The 15,767-nt window shown below is 47.1% G+C and overlaps 2 protein-coding genes across 5 annotated transcripts; one reads left to right on the forward strand and one right to left on the reverse strand.

The window, feature by feature from the left end:
• The first annotated feature begins 1,895 nt into the window (after positions 1 to 1,895).
• Positions 1,896 to 6,541, forward strand: LOC123445164. 3 transcript variants are annotated; one of them, XM_045122109.1, is made up of 15 exons: positions 1,896 to 2,336; positions 2,983 to 3,086; positions 3,199 to 3,310; positions 3,391 to 3,534; positions 4,030 to 4,134; positions 4,238 to 4,321; positions 4,470 to 4,585; positions 4,678 to 4,779; positions 4,855 to 4,968; positions 5,054 to 5,110; positions 5,185 to 5,251; positions 5,332 to 5,385; positions 5,807 to 5,881; positions 5,959 to 5,994; positions 6,143 to 6,541. In XM_045122109.1, the coding sequence occupies exons 2-15, from the start codon at positions 3,058 to 3,060 to the stop codon at positions 6,254 to 6,256; spliced, it is 1,209 nt and encodes a 402-aa protein (XP_044978044.1). In that variant the 5' UTR covers positions 1,896 to 2,336; positions 2,983 to 3,057; the 3' UTR covers positions 6,257 to 6,541. The 3 variants fall into 3 exon arrangements, with proteins under 3 accessions (XP_044978044.1, XP_044978045.1, XP_044978046.1); XM_045122110.1 differs by having other exon boundaries at positions 3,202 to 3,310; XM_045122111.1 differs by having other exon boundaries at positions 1,964 to 2,064; positions 3,202 to 3,310.
• On the reverse strand, positions 6,518 to 8,434 carry LOC123445162 (glycine-rich cell wall structural protein 1.8-like). Of its 2 annotated transcripts, XM_045122108.1 has the most exons (2): positions 7,809 to 8,434; positions 6,518 to 7,754 (listed from the first exon to the last, which is right to left on the reverse strand). In XM_045122108.1, exons 1-2 carry the CDS (start codon positions 8,330 to 8,332, stop codon positions 6,668 to 6,670), a joined length of 1,611 nt encoding a protein of 536 aa, XP_044978043.1. In that variant the 5' UTR covers positions 8,333 to 8,434; the 3' UTR covers positions 6,518 to 6,667. The 2 variants fall into 2 exon arrangements, with proteins under 2 accessions (XP_044978043.1, XP_044978042.1); XM_045122107.1 differs by having other exon boundaries at positions 6,518 to 8,434.
• Between the last annotated feature and the right edge of the window lie 7,333 nt (positions 8,435 to 15,767).

Consider the following 15,767-nt stretch of genomic DNA (forward strand, 5'->3'; position numbering starts at 1 on the left):
CCTAAAATAAGTGTCTCAAAATTGGGACACTTATTTTTAAAATGGAGGAATTAAAATTTAATTTCTGAACAAAATTCTACATGTACAACATTTGTGGAGGGAACGGAGTAGTTATATACTATATCACTATTTTCTTTAGGATTGGAGGCTTTACAATCAATTAAAGTCTTCAATTAAAATTTGGTCACCAAATTTTGACCGGATCAATAATCTCTTAACAAGCTCTGCTATTCAATTCTTTTAATTCACTATGTTCTTTAATTTTAAAGTTTTTTGGTTCGATTAAGGTATTTGATTTGGGATTGGGTTCATGATTTTGACTTGGTTAACCATTTTAAAATTAACCATAAGCAACCGGCTTATAATAGTATGTCTATCCCGTGCACCCCTCGCCACCTAAAAATATATTATTGTTACATCAAAATTGTACATGTAGATAGTGACACGGAAAATTTTCCGATATAAATATTGTTTGATTAGCACATAACACGTAATCATACCATGAAAGGCCCATCAAAACACCGCATTATAAATAAAATAAAAATAGATAGGCCATCGCCCTCTCACACCAACCAAATCAAATTCTTCCTCGGTTTCAAGATATAAGGTATATTTTTTTGAAAGTCAAATTTATTTAGTTTTGACTAAGTTTGAAGTAAAAAAATGTCAGCGTCTATAATACTAAATAAATAAAGTATGTAAATTTATTTCATGATGAATTTAATGATCGCAACTCGATATTATGAATATTAATATAGCTCTCCACAAATTTAGTCAAATTTGAAGAGTTTTGACTCTTTAAAAATCTAATACACCTATATTTAAAAAAACAAATAAGCTAATTTATTTTATAAAAACACAACAACACCAACGGCGCAACAACGTACACTTAATCCTTTTAGTATATGGATAATATCAAGTGAATTACCACCATTTGATTTTTAACATAGTACAAATGCGAACGTTCATATATACGTGCATTATATTAGTAACGTAGCTAGCTTAGGAACATGCCTGGCCAACAGCCTTACTAAACAGTGTCAAAATAGTGTTTTCTAGATATGGTCAACAAACAATCGAGCAGCCACGCCCAGGCCATGGCCCCTGATTACACCCCTGCGTATACTCATCTCTATAAACGAACATATACACATTTTAACTTTCATTATAGACGTCTCGTAGTCGATAAAATGTCCCCCCTCAGTTAATACGCACCATAAAAAAGGCAAAAAAAAGAGAGCATCAAGAATTAGATCGCGGTGAGTTAGGAATACCAATGTCCTCCAAATGATGCAATCAGAGGTAGGTTGGCGCCACGGCCTGTTTTTGTGGTGGAATAATTGCGTGCGTATATTTGTGCGATGGAATAGTTGTGTGCGTATATAAATGGCAGGGGTACTAACCCCTGCTTGAATGCAAATCTTTGGGAATCAATCTCCCTGCTAATGAACGGAAACCCCTGGCCCGACAGTAGTTTTATCCGTGGTCTCGACGTGCTGCCTTCATTCTCTTCTCATCCCCACGAGGCCTCCATGACCGTAAGTACGTCTCCTCCTCCATCATCACACCTGGACACCCTCTCTCTCTCTCAATTGATTTGATCCGGGTGGAAAATTAGAGCCACCCTCACCGCCCTCTCAAGTCCCAAATGTGTTTTAGACGCATCTCAATATTTTGCACCAGCAGGCGAGCAACCACCGGTTCCGTTGCTGGAGACGCAGCAGAAACAACGAGACGGCGGCATATTATACTTATAATAAGTTATTAACCCCGATTAATGTATGCCCGTCGGGTGTGGCACAGTTTAATCCTGGCGCTAAATGATTGCCATGTGTAGGACAACCAGATACAGCTACGACTATTCTATCAACCACCACTGTCATGACCCATGACTCATGCCCAGCGCTCACACCGCAAGCCACCACCAACACCACCACCACCGTCGCTCGTAGACTCGTCGTAGCCGAGCCGAGTAGTACGTAATATTCTACCCCACCTGCCGTTGCACCACCGCTACCACGACTAGCAGCACCAGGGAGGGGGACTGGGTCACAGCGAAGAAGGGTTTGTCCTGTCGGCCTTCGCTGCCACCTCCTCTCCCCCCGCCACCGCGTCCACGGGCTCGCCTCCCCCCCGCCGCCGCCGCGCCGACTTCACGCCGTCGCCGGCGGCCTCTCTACCCACCTCGCCGGTGCGAGCTCGGCGTCGCCCGTGCGGGACCGCGAGGGCTCCCGGGCTCGTCAGCCCTGCCTGCAGGCCTACCGCCGCCGCCGCCGCCGGATCGCTGGCACGGCCGTCCCGATCCGCGAGGACACGAGCCGCCGTCCGCGGATTCGGTAAGCACCGTCTCGGGCCGTGCGCAGCACCCGCGCACGCGCACGCGCGCGGATGTTGAGTCCAGTTCAAGCTGTTCCGCGGTCTGGGGGATCTGGCCGCCTCGAATCCCCTCCGATTCGCAGCTGCTCCCTTGTTCCTTCAGTTTCTGCTGCGCTGCTCGGATGCTCTAGCGATCCGCGTCGCGTGCCCGTGCTCTGCTCCTCACGCGGATCTTGCTTCCGTCCTGAGATTTCAACAACCGCCGCTGAAATTCGGGGCCGGGTGGCTTAGAGTTCCTTCTAGGTGCTTGCGTGCGTACTTGTCGGCACTGTTGTAGTCTTAAATTTTGCTTGCGGCAGTGTAGGAAGCAATGCTGACTTGAGGGTGTTGATTTTTCGATGTACTACTAAGAAAGCTGCACCGGTAGTTCTAGAAGCCTGTCTTAGTCGGGGCGTTCGCATTAGTCTAGTTCATTCATTGCGAAACTTGTTCAAGTTGGTAACGGGGATTCAGCATTTTATATGTAACCAGCTTAATCAGCACCCCTTGTTGCTTCTCAGTTTGTTCATCGGGGATTCAGGGGCATTCTTTTCTCATTTCTGAATCATTTGATGATTTACAAGCAGCTCCGACTCACCATTCTTTTCTCCCCTTCTGAACTAACAGCTACAAGTTCTTCAGCGGTACGGAAACCGTTCTGCTAACAAGTTCCATCGCCGCCAAAAGATACTGACAGCCCCCATGGCAAAGCCCGGCATTCTAGGCCGGAGGTATGTTCAGTGCATCAAGTTCATGGACAGTACTGATGCCTAGTGACTTCTGATATTTTATTCTGTGGTCCTCAATTGAATGCATAATAATTTCATTGCCAATCTTCATCAGCAGCAGCATGCCAAGATCAAATGAAGGCATGAGGCTCATATTCTCAGCAGTTATCGGTATTATGCTAGGTTACTTGTTTGGGATATCCTTCCCCACAGTCAATATAACCAAGGTAAATTGGATCATTTGCATCTCTTGTTCTCTTATACCCCATACTTTAGACAGAAAATCTTTACTATCTGCATCTTGCAGCTTCATTTTCCTTCCAGTATTGTTTCCTATATTGAAGATAGAAACTCCGGAATCACAACCCAAACATTGTTGAACCATGCATGGACATCTGCAAATAGTCACAAGAAGAACAATTCTGATTCCAAGTCTGATGAAATTCCTAAGGTACATTGCCAGGCTAATACTTTCCAAGGGATTATGTTAGCTTTTTGACATGTGTCCTGTATTTGTTCAGTGCAGTCTGTGTTAGCTTTCTTCTGGCGTATATCCTTTTTTGTTTAGATTGTATATTGTTTTAGTTAATTTTTTGTGATCATTTGCTCCTGTATTTCTCATGTATAGTATGTGAATTTCAAATTCTGGGATTACATGTAGGATACAAAATTAGTTCTGCCTTGTCAAAACGATGTATTGCATTCTTTATGGAAGTGTGTAAGTTGATGACCAAATTTTGGATCCTCGATTATCTGTGGGAGTTGATCGAAGTTCTCACTCTCCTTAGATAAAAAAGATATATAATTCATCCTAACTATTCTCATTCCCAGTTGAATTTGGGTAACCTCTTTTATTGAAATATAGGACATAACTGACTGAATAGGTGTCTCTCCTCATAGAGAAAGCTGGTTTTATTTTATGTTTTAACAAATATTCTTTATTCAGATTTATGTCACTTCAAACCCTAAAGGTGCTGAAAGGCTCCCACCAGGTATTGTCGTATCTGAAACAGACCTTTATCCACGAAGATTGTGGGGTGAACCTAGCGAGGTTAGTTGTTGTTTCACTTGCTAAGTAACAAATGACGCCTTAAAATCTCTAACTGATGTTTCTAATACCCTTTTCTTATCTATGATCTGGACCATACCATCAGGATCTTACTATCCAGCCAAGGTATCTTGTTACATTTACAGTTGGAATCGCGCAAAAGGCAAATATTGATGCAGCAGTCAAAAAGGTGATTAATTAAACATGTAACATGCTTAAACAGAGCACTGGATAAAACATGTTCTGGTACTGATGATGCATCGCAGTGAATGGGTCACTCTGTTCACTTACAAAATATTAATGATTGCTTTTCATGTTAATGCATGTCTTATATAAAGTTCTCGGAGAACTTCACAATTATGTTGTTCCACTATGATGGTCGAACTACTGAATGGGATGAATTTGAGTGGTCAAAAAGGGCTATCCATGTGAGCGTTAGCAAGCAAACTAAATGGTAAGCTTGTGCCATTATTTTATTTAGTTTTTTGCAATATTTCTGTTTGTTTGACTGTCAACTCTTAATGCTTTACTTATTATTTATCGAAGGTGGTATGCCAAGAGATTTCTACATCCTGATGTCGTTGCCCGGTATGACTACATATTTATCTGGGATGAGGATCTAGGTGTTCAACATTTCAACGCAGAGGAGTAAGCATCACACCCTTGTTCTCTTTGCTTGTCACCCTGGTGTCTCCTCTGATATTTGCAATACATTTTTTTCAGGTACATCAAGCTTGTAAGGAAGCATGGCCTGGAGATCTCTCAACCTGGTTTGGAACCTGATAGAGGTCTGACATGGCAAATGACTAAGCGGCGAGGTGATCGAGAAGTTCACAAGTGAGTTAGAGAATCTATATTCTTATTAACGCTTAACCATCTCCCACCTATACTAGTTCCTTGTGTGATATTTTGCTTTATACAGAGTAACTGAGGAGAGGCCAGGCTGGTGTTCGGATCCCCATCTGCCACCATGTGCAGCGTAGGGACCAATCTTTTATTGTTAATTTATTTTCATCTGTCAAAATATGTCTTCACAAACAATTTGATGTGCAGATTTGTAGAAATCATGGCAACTGTGTTCTCTAGGGATGCATGGCGCTGTGTATGGCATATGATTCAGGTGGGGTGTCATTTAGATCTCTTAGTTAGTCATCTTGTTTGGAGCTGTATGCTTACACCTCTACACACTGTTTTCTGCAGAACGACTTGATCCATGGATGGGGTCTTGATTTTGCTCTTAGGAAATGTGTGGAGGTAATATTTTTTGCCAATTATCAATTAAACATGTTGCTCCCTTGAAAGTGATCACCGTACATGTAATTTAACCTCCTAAAGGTCTAGGTTAGCTTAAATTGCTAGGGACCCTGTGGCATTGGGGTGTAGAAAGCAATGCATAGTAAGTTCGGTGGTTTTATTCCTTTGATCCAAAAGGAGCTGCATAGAAAGAAAAATAAATCTATTGATTCTAATCCTACAAAATCCTTTCGATCCAAAGGGGTAGTCTGCATTATTAACTATTTGATTACATTTTCATGGAAGGCTAGCACCATCCACAATTATATCGACAACAACTTTATGAAGCTGTAGTTACGTGTTTCTTCACTTCACATGCTTTTCCCAACCCTGCATGTCTTCCTGAGCTGAAACTATTTTACTCTTTCTTTAAATTAAACAGCCGGCTCATGAGAAAATTGGAGTTGTTGACGCTCAGTGGATTGTTCATCAGGGTGTTCCATCACTTGGTAACCAGGTATAGTCACCGTTCCATCTCACCTATCACTGTATGCTGTAACTTGTTTCCTGACCCTGTAGTATTCTTCCTGACAGGGCAAGTCGGAGAACGGAAGAGCACCATGGGAAGGGGTAAGCACAATCTTACTGATTTTCTTGTGTATTCTCTACATTCCAATGTGAATTTCTGTGTACACGAATTCTGAACTCCACGCCACGACACAATCCATTTATGCTTTACACTTCCTGTTATACTCACACGTTTGTTGGCGCGCCACAGGTAAGAGGACGGTGTAGAAAAGAATGGGGGATATTCCAGGCAAGGCTGGCCGATGCCGAGAAGAAGTATTACTTGGATCAAGGCATCACGCCGCCGAATTCGACTTCAGTCTAGAAGTAATTACACGGCGCGCAGAAACCATGTTAGGTTTCTGTTCAGGAAACCTGGCCCTTGCATGCTCAGCATTGTTGATGAATAGCAGCTGCCTACTAGTATAGCTGAAGCTCCCGGGCCAGATCTGTACATGGGTTACCACCACTTACCACGACGACCATCAAGAGCATGTTGCAGAGTGAGGCGCATGCTAATAATCAGACTTGTGTACTGCGTAGTAAATTATTGTACCGATGACACTTATGGTGGATGCAGAGAATATCAGTTAGAATTACATCTTATTTAGACACTTTTGCAATGCAAAGGTCCACCAAATACTAGCATACCCATGCAGGAGCATGAGCAGGTAAGTATCACTGCGGGTAGGATTGTATCACGCTGGTAGAAGCAGGTGGGCAGGACGGCAGGAGCTCAGTAGTAGCTGTGGTTCTTGGGCTGCGCCCACCCGCCGCCGCCGGAGTACCCCTGGGTGGTGGAGCTCTCGTACGCCTCGTAGTGGCTCCCGCCGCCGAGCTGCTGGCGGCGCTCGTACGCGGAGTAGTACTGCGTGCCGCCGGGCATGGTGCTGCCGGCGGTGTATTTGTGCACTCCACCAGCGCCGTATCCGTATCCGCCATCTTCGCAGTCGCTGTCGTCCTCGCTCTCTTCGTCGCTCTCGCATCCGGCCTGGTTGTATTGCTGCTGCTTCTGCATCTGCCGGAGTTGGACAAGAGCATCATACCCTGCGACGTCGCCGCCGGCGCACCCTTGCCGCGGGTACGCATTGTTCCCGCCGCCGACGTAGCTCCCCTGCTTCTTCTGGACGAGCGAGTCGTACCCGGCGACGCCGCCGTCGCACCCTTGCTGCTGGTACGACGCCTTCTGCCCGCCGTAGGCGCCATGCTGGTAACCCATCTGGCCGCCGCCGTAGCCGTGCTTGGTCTGCTTCGCGCCGCCGTGGTGGAAAGCAGCGTCGTACCCCCCGGCGTCAGCGCCGTGCGCGTAAGCCTTCTGCCCGCCGCCGTAGCCGTGCTGGGCACCGCCGTAGCCTCCGGCGTCGCTCCCGTGCTGGTACGACGCCTTGTGCTCGCCGTAGCCGTGCTTCTGCTGCACCGAGCTGTCGTGGTGGACGGCGTCGTACCCTCCCGCCGCAGCGCCGTGCTGGTACGCCTGCTGCTCGCCGCCGTAGCCGTGCTTCTTCACGGCGCCGTAGCCGTCGTGGTGGAGGGCGGCGGCGGCGCTCCCATGCGCGTATGCATTCTGCTCGCCGTAGCCGTGCTTCTGGACCTTGCCGTCGTACGCCTTGTGCTCGCCGTAGCCGTGCTTCTGGACCGCGCCGTCGTAGGCCTTGTGCTCGCCGCCGTAGCCGTGCGCCTTCTCGCCGTAGCCATGCTTCTGGACCTTGCTGTCCTGGTGGAGAGCGGTGTACCCCTTGAGATTGCCTTCATGCTGGTACGCCGTGTGCTCGCTGCCGTAGCCGCTCTTCTGGACCTTGCTGTCCTGGTGGTGACCACCGTACGCCTTCTGCTCGCCGTAGCCATGCTTCTGAACGGAGCTCTCGTCATGCTTGTAGGCCTTCTGCTCGCCGTAGCCATGCTTCTGAACGGAGCTCTCGTCATGCTTGTAGGCCTTCTGCTCGCCGTAGCCATGCTTCTGCTTGGCGCCGGCGCTGTCGTGGCTGACGGCGCCGTAGCCTCCATGCTGGTACGACGACGCCTTCTGCCCGCCGTAGCCGCCGTGGGCGCCGCTCTCATGCTGGTACGAGTACGACGACGCCTTCTGCTCGCCGTAGCCGCCGCCGTGCTTCTGCGCGGCGTTGTCACGGACGAGGGCGTCGAACCCTCCGACGTCGCTGCCGCACGCCTGCTGCCCGTAGCCGTGCTTCTGCACCTCGGCGTCCTCGCTGCACAGCTCCGTGAGGGAGGCCGTCTGCTGCACGGCGCCGTTGTACGCCGACTGCTTCTCGTTGAGGCTCATGTGGCTGATCTCCGTCACGACGGTGGTCACGGAGTCGGAGTTCTGGGTGTGGTAGTTCATCACGGGCTTGCTCTGGCCGTAGCCGCCGCCGAACCCCAGAGCACGCTTGACGATGGACATGGCTGCTTGCTTGCTTGCTTGCTTTGAAGCTCCTGGCTACTATTGCTCTTGCTACTACGGCTTGGCTTGCTTGGTTGCTTTGTGGCGGTGTGCCTATGTGGCCATGGGAGGTAGGGTTTTATAGACGCCGTGGCGAGGGTGGGAGCCATAGCATTTGTGCTGGGCATGGTAGCTGATGGATATATGCTCTCTAAACTTTCGGAAACTTTATATCTGGTCAAGCATCTAGTGATTCTAACCTAATTTCTGTGCCTGGCGGGAGTGTAAATCTCCAAGCATCCTTGCCAAATTTCCAAGCATCTTGTATATATCTCCAAACTTGCGAGCATCTTGTAATTATTGGAAGATAAAGCCAAGATCCCATTCGCGAGCCTCCGAGAGGATGCTTACTTATCATACCTTACAGTGAAATGATTTGACAATTTGTGCTAATAGATTTTTCTTTCTTTCGAAAAGAGGGTAGAAACCCCAGGCCCTGCATCGATAGTTGAATGCAACATTCTATTGTCACATACTCCCTCCGTTGCTAAATATAAAACCTTTTGAGATTCCACTATGAACTACATATAGACATACTTTAGAGTGTGGATTCATTCATTTTACTTCGTATGTAGTCTATAGTAAAATCTTTAAAAGGTCTTATATTTAAGAACGGATGGAGTAGTTTTTAAGAATCCAAGATCACGAAATGAAGGACAAGATAAGATTAAAACTATAACAAGGTTGAAACAATCGAATAGAACACATGATCATGATGCCTCATGTGTCAATAACCTAATTAATGTGTTGTAACCTGAGTGACCGTCTCCCGGCGTTTGCACTCGGAGTCCATGCATGCCCGGCCTCCCACCGAAGATAGGACTACACATAAAAAATGTTAGACCTGGGTAATCTACCTACGCAAACCTATGCTATTTCCTTCGTGTGGGCCTGTGGCTTTTCTTTCTTCTAACCAAACTAGGATAAATCATCATAAGTTACGTAAGAACTTTTACGTAGGTGTACCAATGCTTGACTACACACATAGCCAATTGATTGCCAAGGTTTAGGGACGGTTCAACCCAGTATTTTGCATTCGCCATCTCAGTAGTCATCGAGGGACACCTTGTTCAAGCCCGGAGGCATGATTCATCAAAAATCAACTGACACCACTTATCCACCAACTGGTATATATTCATTTCTAAAAAAACGGATATCTTTTAGAAATTCAATTAGTGCGTTATTACGAAAGGAAACAACAAATGAAAATAACCAATGAGCTGTCGTAGATGGAAGCAACTTTTGAGAAGGAATTATCCTAACATTTCACCAATGTGTGAGAGAAAAGAGGTAGCAAAGTAAGGTGCCTGCCTAGTTTCTACCACAATCTAATAGAAATTGACACGAGGCGAGTAAATGGCATGATGTTTCTATCCCGCTGAAACAAAGTTGACAACAACTACAACGTGGCCAAATCCTTTTCTCAAGATTGTCAGTAGTTAAACTCTTCACTTGTCTAGCCGAAAATCTTGCATTTAAGCAGAGCAAAGATGTACTGGATAAGCATGCTGAAACAGTCAAGTGCAAGCCAAATAACTGAAATATGCATGCAAATTTCGTCGAATAGATTTCGTTTTTAGTCCATCGCCAAGTCAATGTATCATTTGTTCCGAGCACAGGACTACAACGCAACCTTTTGATAACATTGGTGAATTCACGAAGGGGAGTCCGAGGGAGATCAATTTTCATGAACTTCATCCAAGCATCATCCGCTGAAATAATCCTTTTAGCAAAACACTTTAGAAGGTTTGGCATGACAATTGCAAAAGGCATCTCCAAGAGCCACCAATCATACCAGAGTTTTGTAGGCATTCCATCACCCTTATTCGCGTAAGTGTTTAAGATGTTTTGAGTTGCATCATCAACAGGGAGGGCGACCCATGCCTCGGCTTGTCAGGTTCCATTTAGTGTTGCCACCGCCTATGAAGCTTCACACATTACTTTGGGCTCTGGTAGAAGGAATTTCAAGCCCGCTTAACTTTTGGCCGACACACACTGGTTGAACCCACAAGACACCTCCCACCATTGGGTACTTCAGAACAACCCCCCCCCCCCCCCCCCCCCCCCGGCGGCCGTCACACACACACAAAAGTTCCTCTCAACCTTCTCAATTAATAAAAAAGGGCACTCAATAAACATTAGTGCTAGAAAGGAACCATCTATGGCCTAGAACCCCTAAACACAAGATAAGAATTCAGAAAACCAAAGTCCACTTTTCTCTTTAATATTTGCAACCGCGAGCAATGGTTGGCATTGAGAACTTTTGTTGCTGAAGATATAAGTGCCCTCACTTTGTAAAATTCCTGGCAAGCAAGAACTATCACTGCACACAGTTGGTGGGCACGCTAGGCTGTCATGAGAAAGCGTCCATGAAGGACACATTTCCCGGCAAAATCGATAAATTTAACTCCTGGATCCAAAAAATTATAAACTGGACTACGTTCGATTTTTTTCCGCTCAGCTAACCCTTTTATGTGGCGCCCGACGCTGAGGCGTCACACTACATTGTGTGACGCCTTAGCTGTAGGCGCCACACCCCCGACCATGTTGGCGCTGCAGGCCCCACCCCCACCAGTGTGACGTCTAAGCCTCAGGCGTTGCACTTACGGTAGTGTGACGCCGATCGCTTAGGCGCTACACCCTTAGCGTTGGCCGGTGCCCAAGATGACGATCGACGGCTTCCACGACGCACAACACGAAGCTGGTGAGGCCGCTGAGCGCGACGTAGGTGACGGGTGCCACACCCTCTTGCTCCTCGAGCCGCCGTGCCAGGTCCACCAGCGGCGGGCCGCAGCTCCTGCGCAGCGACAGGTATAGCCTCGCCGTCTTGTGAGGGGCGACCTCAACTTCAAGCTGCTGCTTGAACTCCTCAAGCTGCTGATGCTTCAAGCTGCTGCTTGCGCTCCTCCGCGAGCTTGGTCATGAGCTCGTCCACGGTTGCCATGTGCAGCCGCCAGCTTCCCACATGTGACGTCCTTGATTTAATCGTACGCTAATCATACACGCAAATGCGTACGATCAAACCCAAGGACTCACGAGAAAATATCACAACAGAACTCTAGACACAAATAAAAACAAAACAAGCTTCATATTACAAGCCAAGGGCCTCGAGGGCTAGAATACAGAAGCTCGATAAACACACGAGTCAGGGGAAGCAACAATATCTGAGTACATACATTAAACATGGGGTGCCTTAGAGAAGGCTAGCACAAAAGAGACACGATCGAACGAGGTGAGGCCTCCTACCTGGGAACCTCCTAACTACTCCTGGTCTTCAGCGGCCTCCACGAAGAAGTCACCATCGGGATGGCAGTCGTCGGCAGGAAACTCCATCTCCTGGGCTCCAACATCTGGTCACAGCAACGGATCAAGTGGCAAAGGGGGAGCAAAGCAACGGTGAGTACTCATCCAAAGTACTCGCAAGACTTACATCAGAACTATACTAAGTATGCATCAATATCAAAGAAGGGGTTTTATATGTGGACTGACTGCAGCAATGCGAGAAACAGAGAGAAGTCCTAGTCCTATCGAAGACTAGCATCTTCAGGGGTCTTGCAGCAATAGACGAGAGTAGAACAGGGAACACAAATAATAGTCATATTATTGCAGCAATATTAATATGAGGTCACGCCCAGAGATCCTCCCTGGACTCCCTGCGAGGAAGCAATCCCAGGGCAACAAAAACCAGTTAAGTAACCATTGTAGTTGTATAAGATCAGGGCACACCTCCAAGTCGTCGTGTAACCATGGACACGGCTATTCGAATAGTTAATTTTCATCCCTGCAGGGGTGCACCAAGTTTCCCGTCACGCTCGATAACACTCTGGCCGGACACACTTTTCTGGGTCATGCCCGGCCTCGGAATATCAACACGTCGCAGCCCCACCTAACCTCAACAAAGAGGCCAGCCCGCCGGTCTAACTCCTAAGCACAAACAGGTCGTGGGCCCACTTGTCCTCTGTGCTCCTGCACAATGCGTGGGCGGCCGATGTTAGTCCTAGCACCCCTTATAACAAGCGCGATGCATCTCAGGACCACTCAAGCGCGCGCCGCTCCATCGCTGACGTCTGAAGAGCTTCGACTGATACTGCGACGTCGAGTACCCATAATTCTTCCCGCGTAGCCGGTTAGTGCGAAAAGGTCTCCGACCAACCCAGATCAAATACCCAAATTCATTATCATTTTTATTATGTCATCGACACAAACACGCGGGAATCCACTCGCCTAACATCTATTCATCAAAGATCCTAGTAACATGGTCAAGTAACTGTGTGGTAGAAACATCAGGGGGAATCCGAGGTATCACCCTCGTTAGATTCCGAACGATGTATCCGTCAAGGTGGACCTAGAGGAATCACGCTTGAGGGTCCCACACTTGAGGGGTTGCACGACAGAGGCATCACCAGGAATGGTGAAAGAGGAATCACCCTTGATAACCACGACCGACTAGCTGTACTACATAGATATCATCAGGAGTACTTCGCGAGGTGTCATCCTCGGTACCCGATAGTATCTTTGTAGCGTCGGACAACTAAGGGGGTGTAAGTGATGTGCCGTGTGTGGATCGTCGATCATGGATCGAGACTTGAAAACAAAGCGGGGCAACTGGACTACGGGGTCAGAGGGGATGACTGCTCCACCTATACTAAACAGTTTAAAGTGCGGTACTGAAAGTAGAATTTCATAAAAAATTAGGCTATGCATCAGATATAGGAGCTAACTACAACGGTAGAAAAATTCTAATGCAAGTAGAAGGAAGAAAGAAATAGGCGATATAGGGATGATCAAGGGGTTTGCTTGCCTTGTTGCTCTGCGACAAAGGGCTGGTCGCCAGGGGCGCAGATGTACCCGGCAGCAGCGTCAACGCCGGGGTCTACCAGAGAGAAGAGGGGGAAGAAACAATAAATAACATCAACAGGTGCAACACGATGCAATACATGGTAACACACAGTTCTAGGCATGGACTAACGCGGTACTACACGTCATAGACGGGTCGAAAGAATATCTGGCGATATTTTCACGGTCTCTCGCTACTACCGGTCAGACTGAAAACGATGGAAAAGTTTCACGTTTGCTATGCTAGGGACGCGTGATAGACGAATGGACCGCGTATCCACGTTTGTCTCGTTCTGCTGATCAACTTTCATATTGAAAATATTTTCATTTAAGTTACGGATTATTTTATATTAATTTTTAAAGTTGTATTAATATTTAGGAATTAAAAACAGATTTAATTAATTCAATTAAATGCTTTTATGACATCAGCATGATGCCATGCTGACATCAGCAGTTGACTGGTCAACTGACTAGTGGGTCCCATGTGTCATAGACTCAATTTTTAATTAGGTTAATTATTAATTAATGAGATTAATTCAATAAGGAACCCACGTGTCATACTCTAATAGGATAATTTAATTATCATAATTAACAAATTATCTAATTAATCTATTTACTCGTAATCATATCACTAATACTTATTTATCTAATTAATTAATTCAAAAATAAATAAATAAATAAATTAACTAATTAGGTACTTATATATTTATTTTATCATATATTATTATTACTATAATTATTTTAAAAACAAATTACAGGGGCTGGCCCCACTTGTAAGTGGCCCATCGGCCTAACGCACACACATACACAACACACATCCATACATATACATCATGTATCTTTTTCTACATACATGCATACATACATACATACATACGTACGTACGTACATGCATATTTCCATTTTCTCCTACACTACACAATCAACATGGGCTAATCCCCTATGTCTAACAGGGAGGAACCGAAGTGCACGCGAGCACGCAACCAGCGACTCGCCGGAGTAGGGAGAGGAAGGAGAGGGTGGGAGGAGCCCGAATGGGCTCACCGCACGTTCCTGAGAAGAGGGGCGGTTAGGCTCGATGGAGCCGGCGTGGAGGATGACGAGGAGGCCGGTGACGAGGTGGAGGTCGAGGTGGATCCGGCGACGGCTGGTGGCGCCGCCGTGGGGCTCCGAGACGACGGAGGAGGTCGGTGGCTGCCGGTGCAGCGAAGGGCGACCCGGGGCAGGGGTGTCGCGGCATCGTCGGCGCAGCCCCGGCGCGGATCCGGCAGGAGAGGCGCGGGCGCTGGGGGGGCGAGCGCGAGGGGCCGAGCACGGCGATGGGATCCAGGGGAGAGGAGGGAGTCTCGGGGGAGGAGAGGCCAACGAGGTGACATTGGGCGGTGGGCTCCTGGCGCTCTTTGCCAGGAGAGTGGGGAGGGAGCGACGGGGGATACGAGGTGGGGACCGTGGGGTCGCTGGGAGGGGAGGGAACCACGGGGTTCCCTCGTGGGGAGAGGTGGGAGCGACGGGGTGGGTGGAAGTGGCGGCGGCGGTAGGAAGAAGTGGGGCGTGGGGAGACTTAGGGTTTGCCGTGGGGGTCTTATACCCCTAGTCGGATGGGCCGGTGGGTGGCCGGATGGGCCACTTTGGCCTAGTTGGGCCAGGCCTTTTGGGGTTTTTTGTTTGTTTTTTTCTTTTACTTTTTTTATAGTTTCCGATTTAAATATATATTGGTTTTAAATAATTCCAAAATGCTCGATTCACTTTTATAATTTATTAGGGAATTTTTATAACTCCTCCTACATCTTTATTTTCGCATTCAAAAAACTTTCCTCGTTTGACTTTATTTTGAAATTTCGAATTTGACTCGGTTTCGAACTAACGCGAGAACAACGATAGCAATAACGGCGATGTGGCATCATTAGCGCGGGATCACTGTAGCTTAATTACATTCAACACTGTAGCAAAAGCTGGGGATGTTAGAACTCTCCCCTACTAACAAGAATTCTTGTCTCGAGAATTATGGGGTAGAAGGAAAGAGCTCGGGGTATTCATCACAAAGATGATCCTCGCATTCCCAAGTGGCTTCATCTTGAGAATGATTTGTCCACTGCACTTTAAGGAACTTGGTGACTTTGCGACGAGTCTGACGTTCACCCTAATCGAGAATGCGGACCGGATGCTCTTTATAAGAGAGATCTTGTTGCAGCTCAAGCATATCATGATCCACTGCTCGAATAGGATCCTTGAAGCAACGACGGAGCTGAGAAAACATGGAAGACATCGCGAACCTGAGAAAGGTTCGCCGACAATTCCAATTGATAAGCTACTTTTCCACGCCCGTCGAGAACAGTGAAAGGACCAATATAGCGAGGAGCTAACTTGTCCTTGATCCCAAAATGATGTGCACCTCTCATTGGTGTGACACGAAAATAAGCCTTTCCGCCAGGTTGATAGACCATATCTTGATGATGACAGTCATACTGATTCTTCTCACGAGACTGAGCAGCCTTCAGATTCTCATGAAAAATGCGGCCTTGATCTTCAGCATGTTGGATAACATCTGGACCAAAGAGTG

Source organism: Hordeum vulgare, chromosome 3H, assembly GCF_904849725.1.
Source record: "Hordeum vulgare subsp. vulgare chromosome 3H, MorexV3_pseudomolecules_assembly, whole genome shotgun sequence".
Classification (NCBI taxonomy): domain Eukaryota; kingdom Viridiplantae; phylum Streptophyta; class Magnoliopsida; order Poales; family Poaceae; genus Hordeum; species Hordeum vulgare.

Excerpts from the sequence above, each read along its gene's own strand:
- LOC123445162 (XM_045122107.1), bottom strand. The coding sequence starts at position 8,332 with ATGTCCATCGTCAAGCGTGCTCTGGGGTTCGGCGGCGGCTACGGCCAG.
- LOC123445164 (XM_045122109.1), top strand. The coding sequence starts at position 3,058 with ATGGCAAAGCCCGGCATTCTAGGCCGGAG. Across the intron at positions 4,135-4,237 it reads TGTGGGGTGAACCTAGCGAG|GATCTTACTATCCAGCCAAG; the intron begins GTTAGTTGTTGT and ends CCATACCATCAG. Across the intron at positions 4,780-4,854 it reads CAACATTTCAACGCAGAGGA|GTACATCAAGCTTGTAAGGA; the intron begins GTAAGCATCACA and ends CATTTTTTTCAG.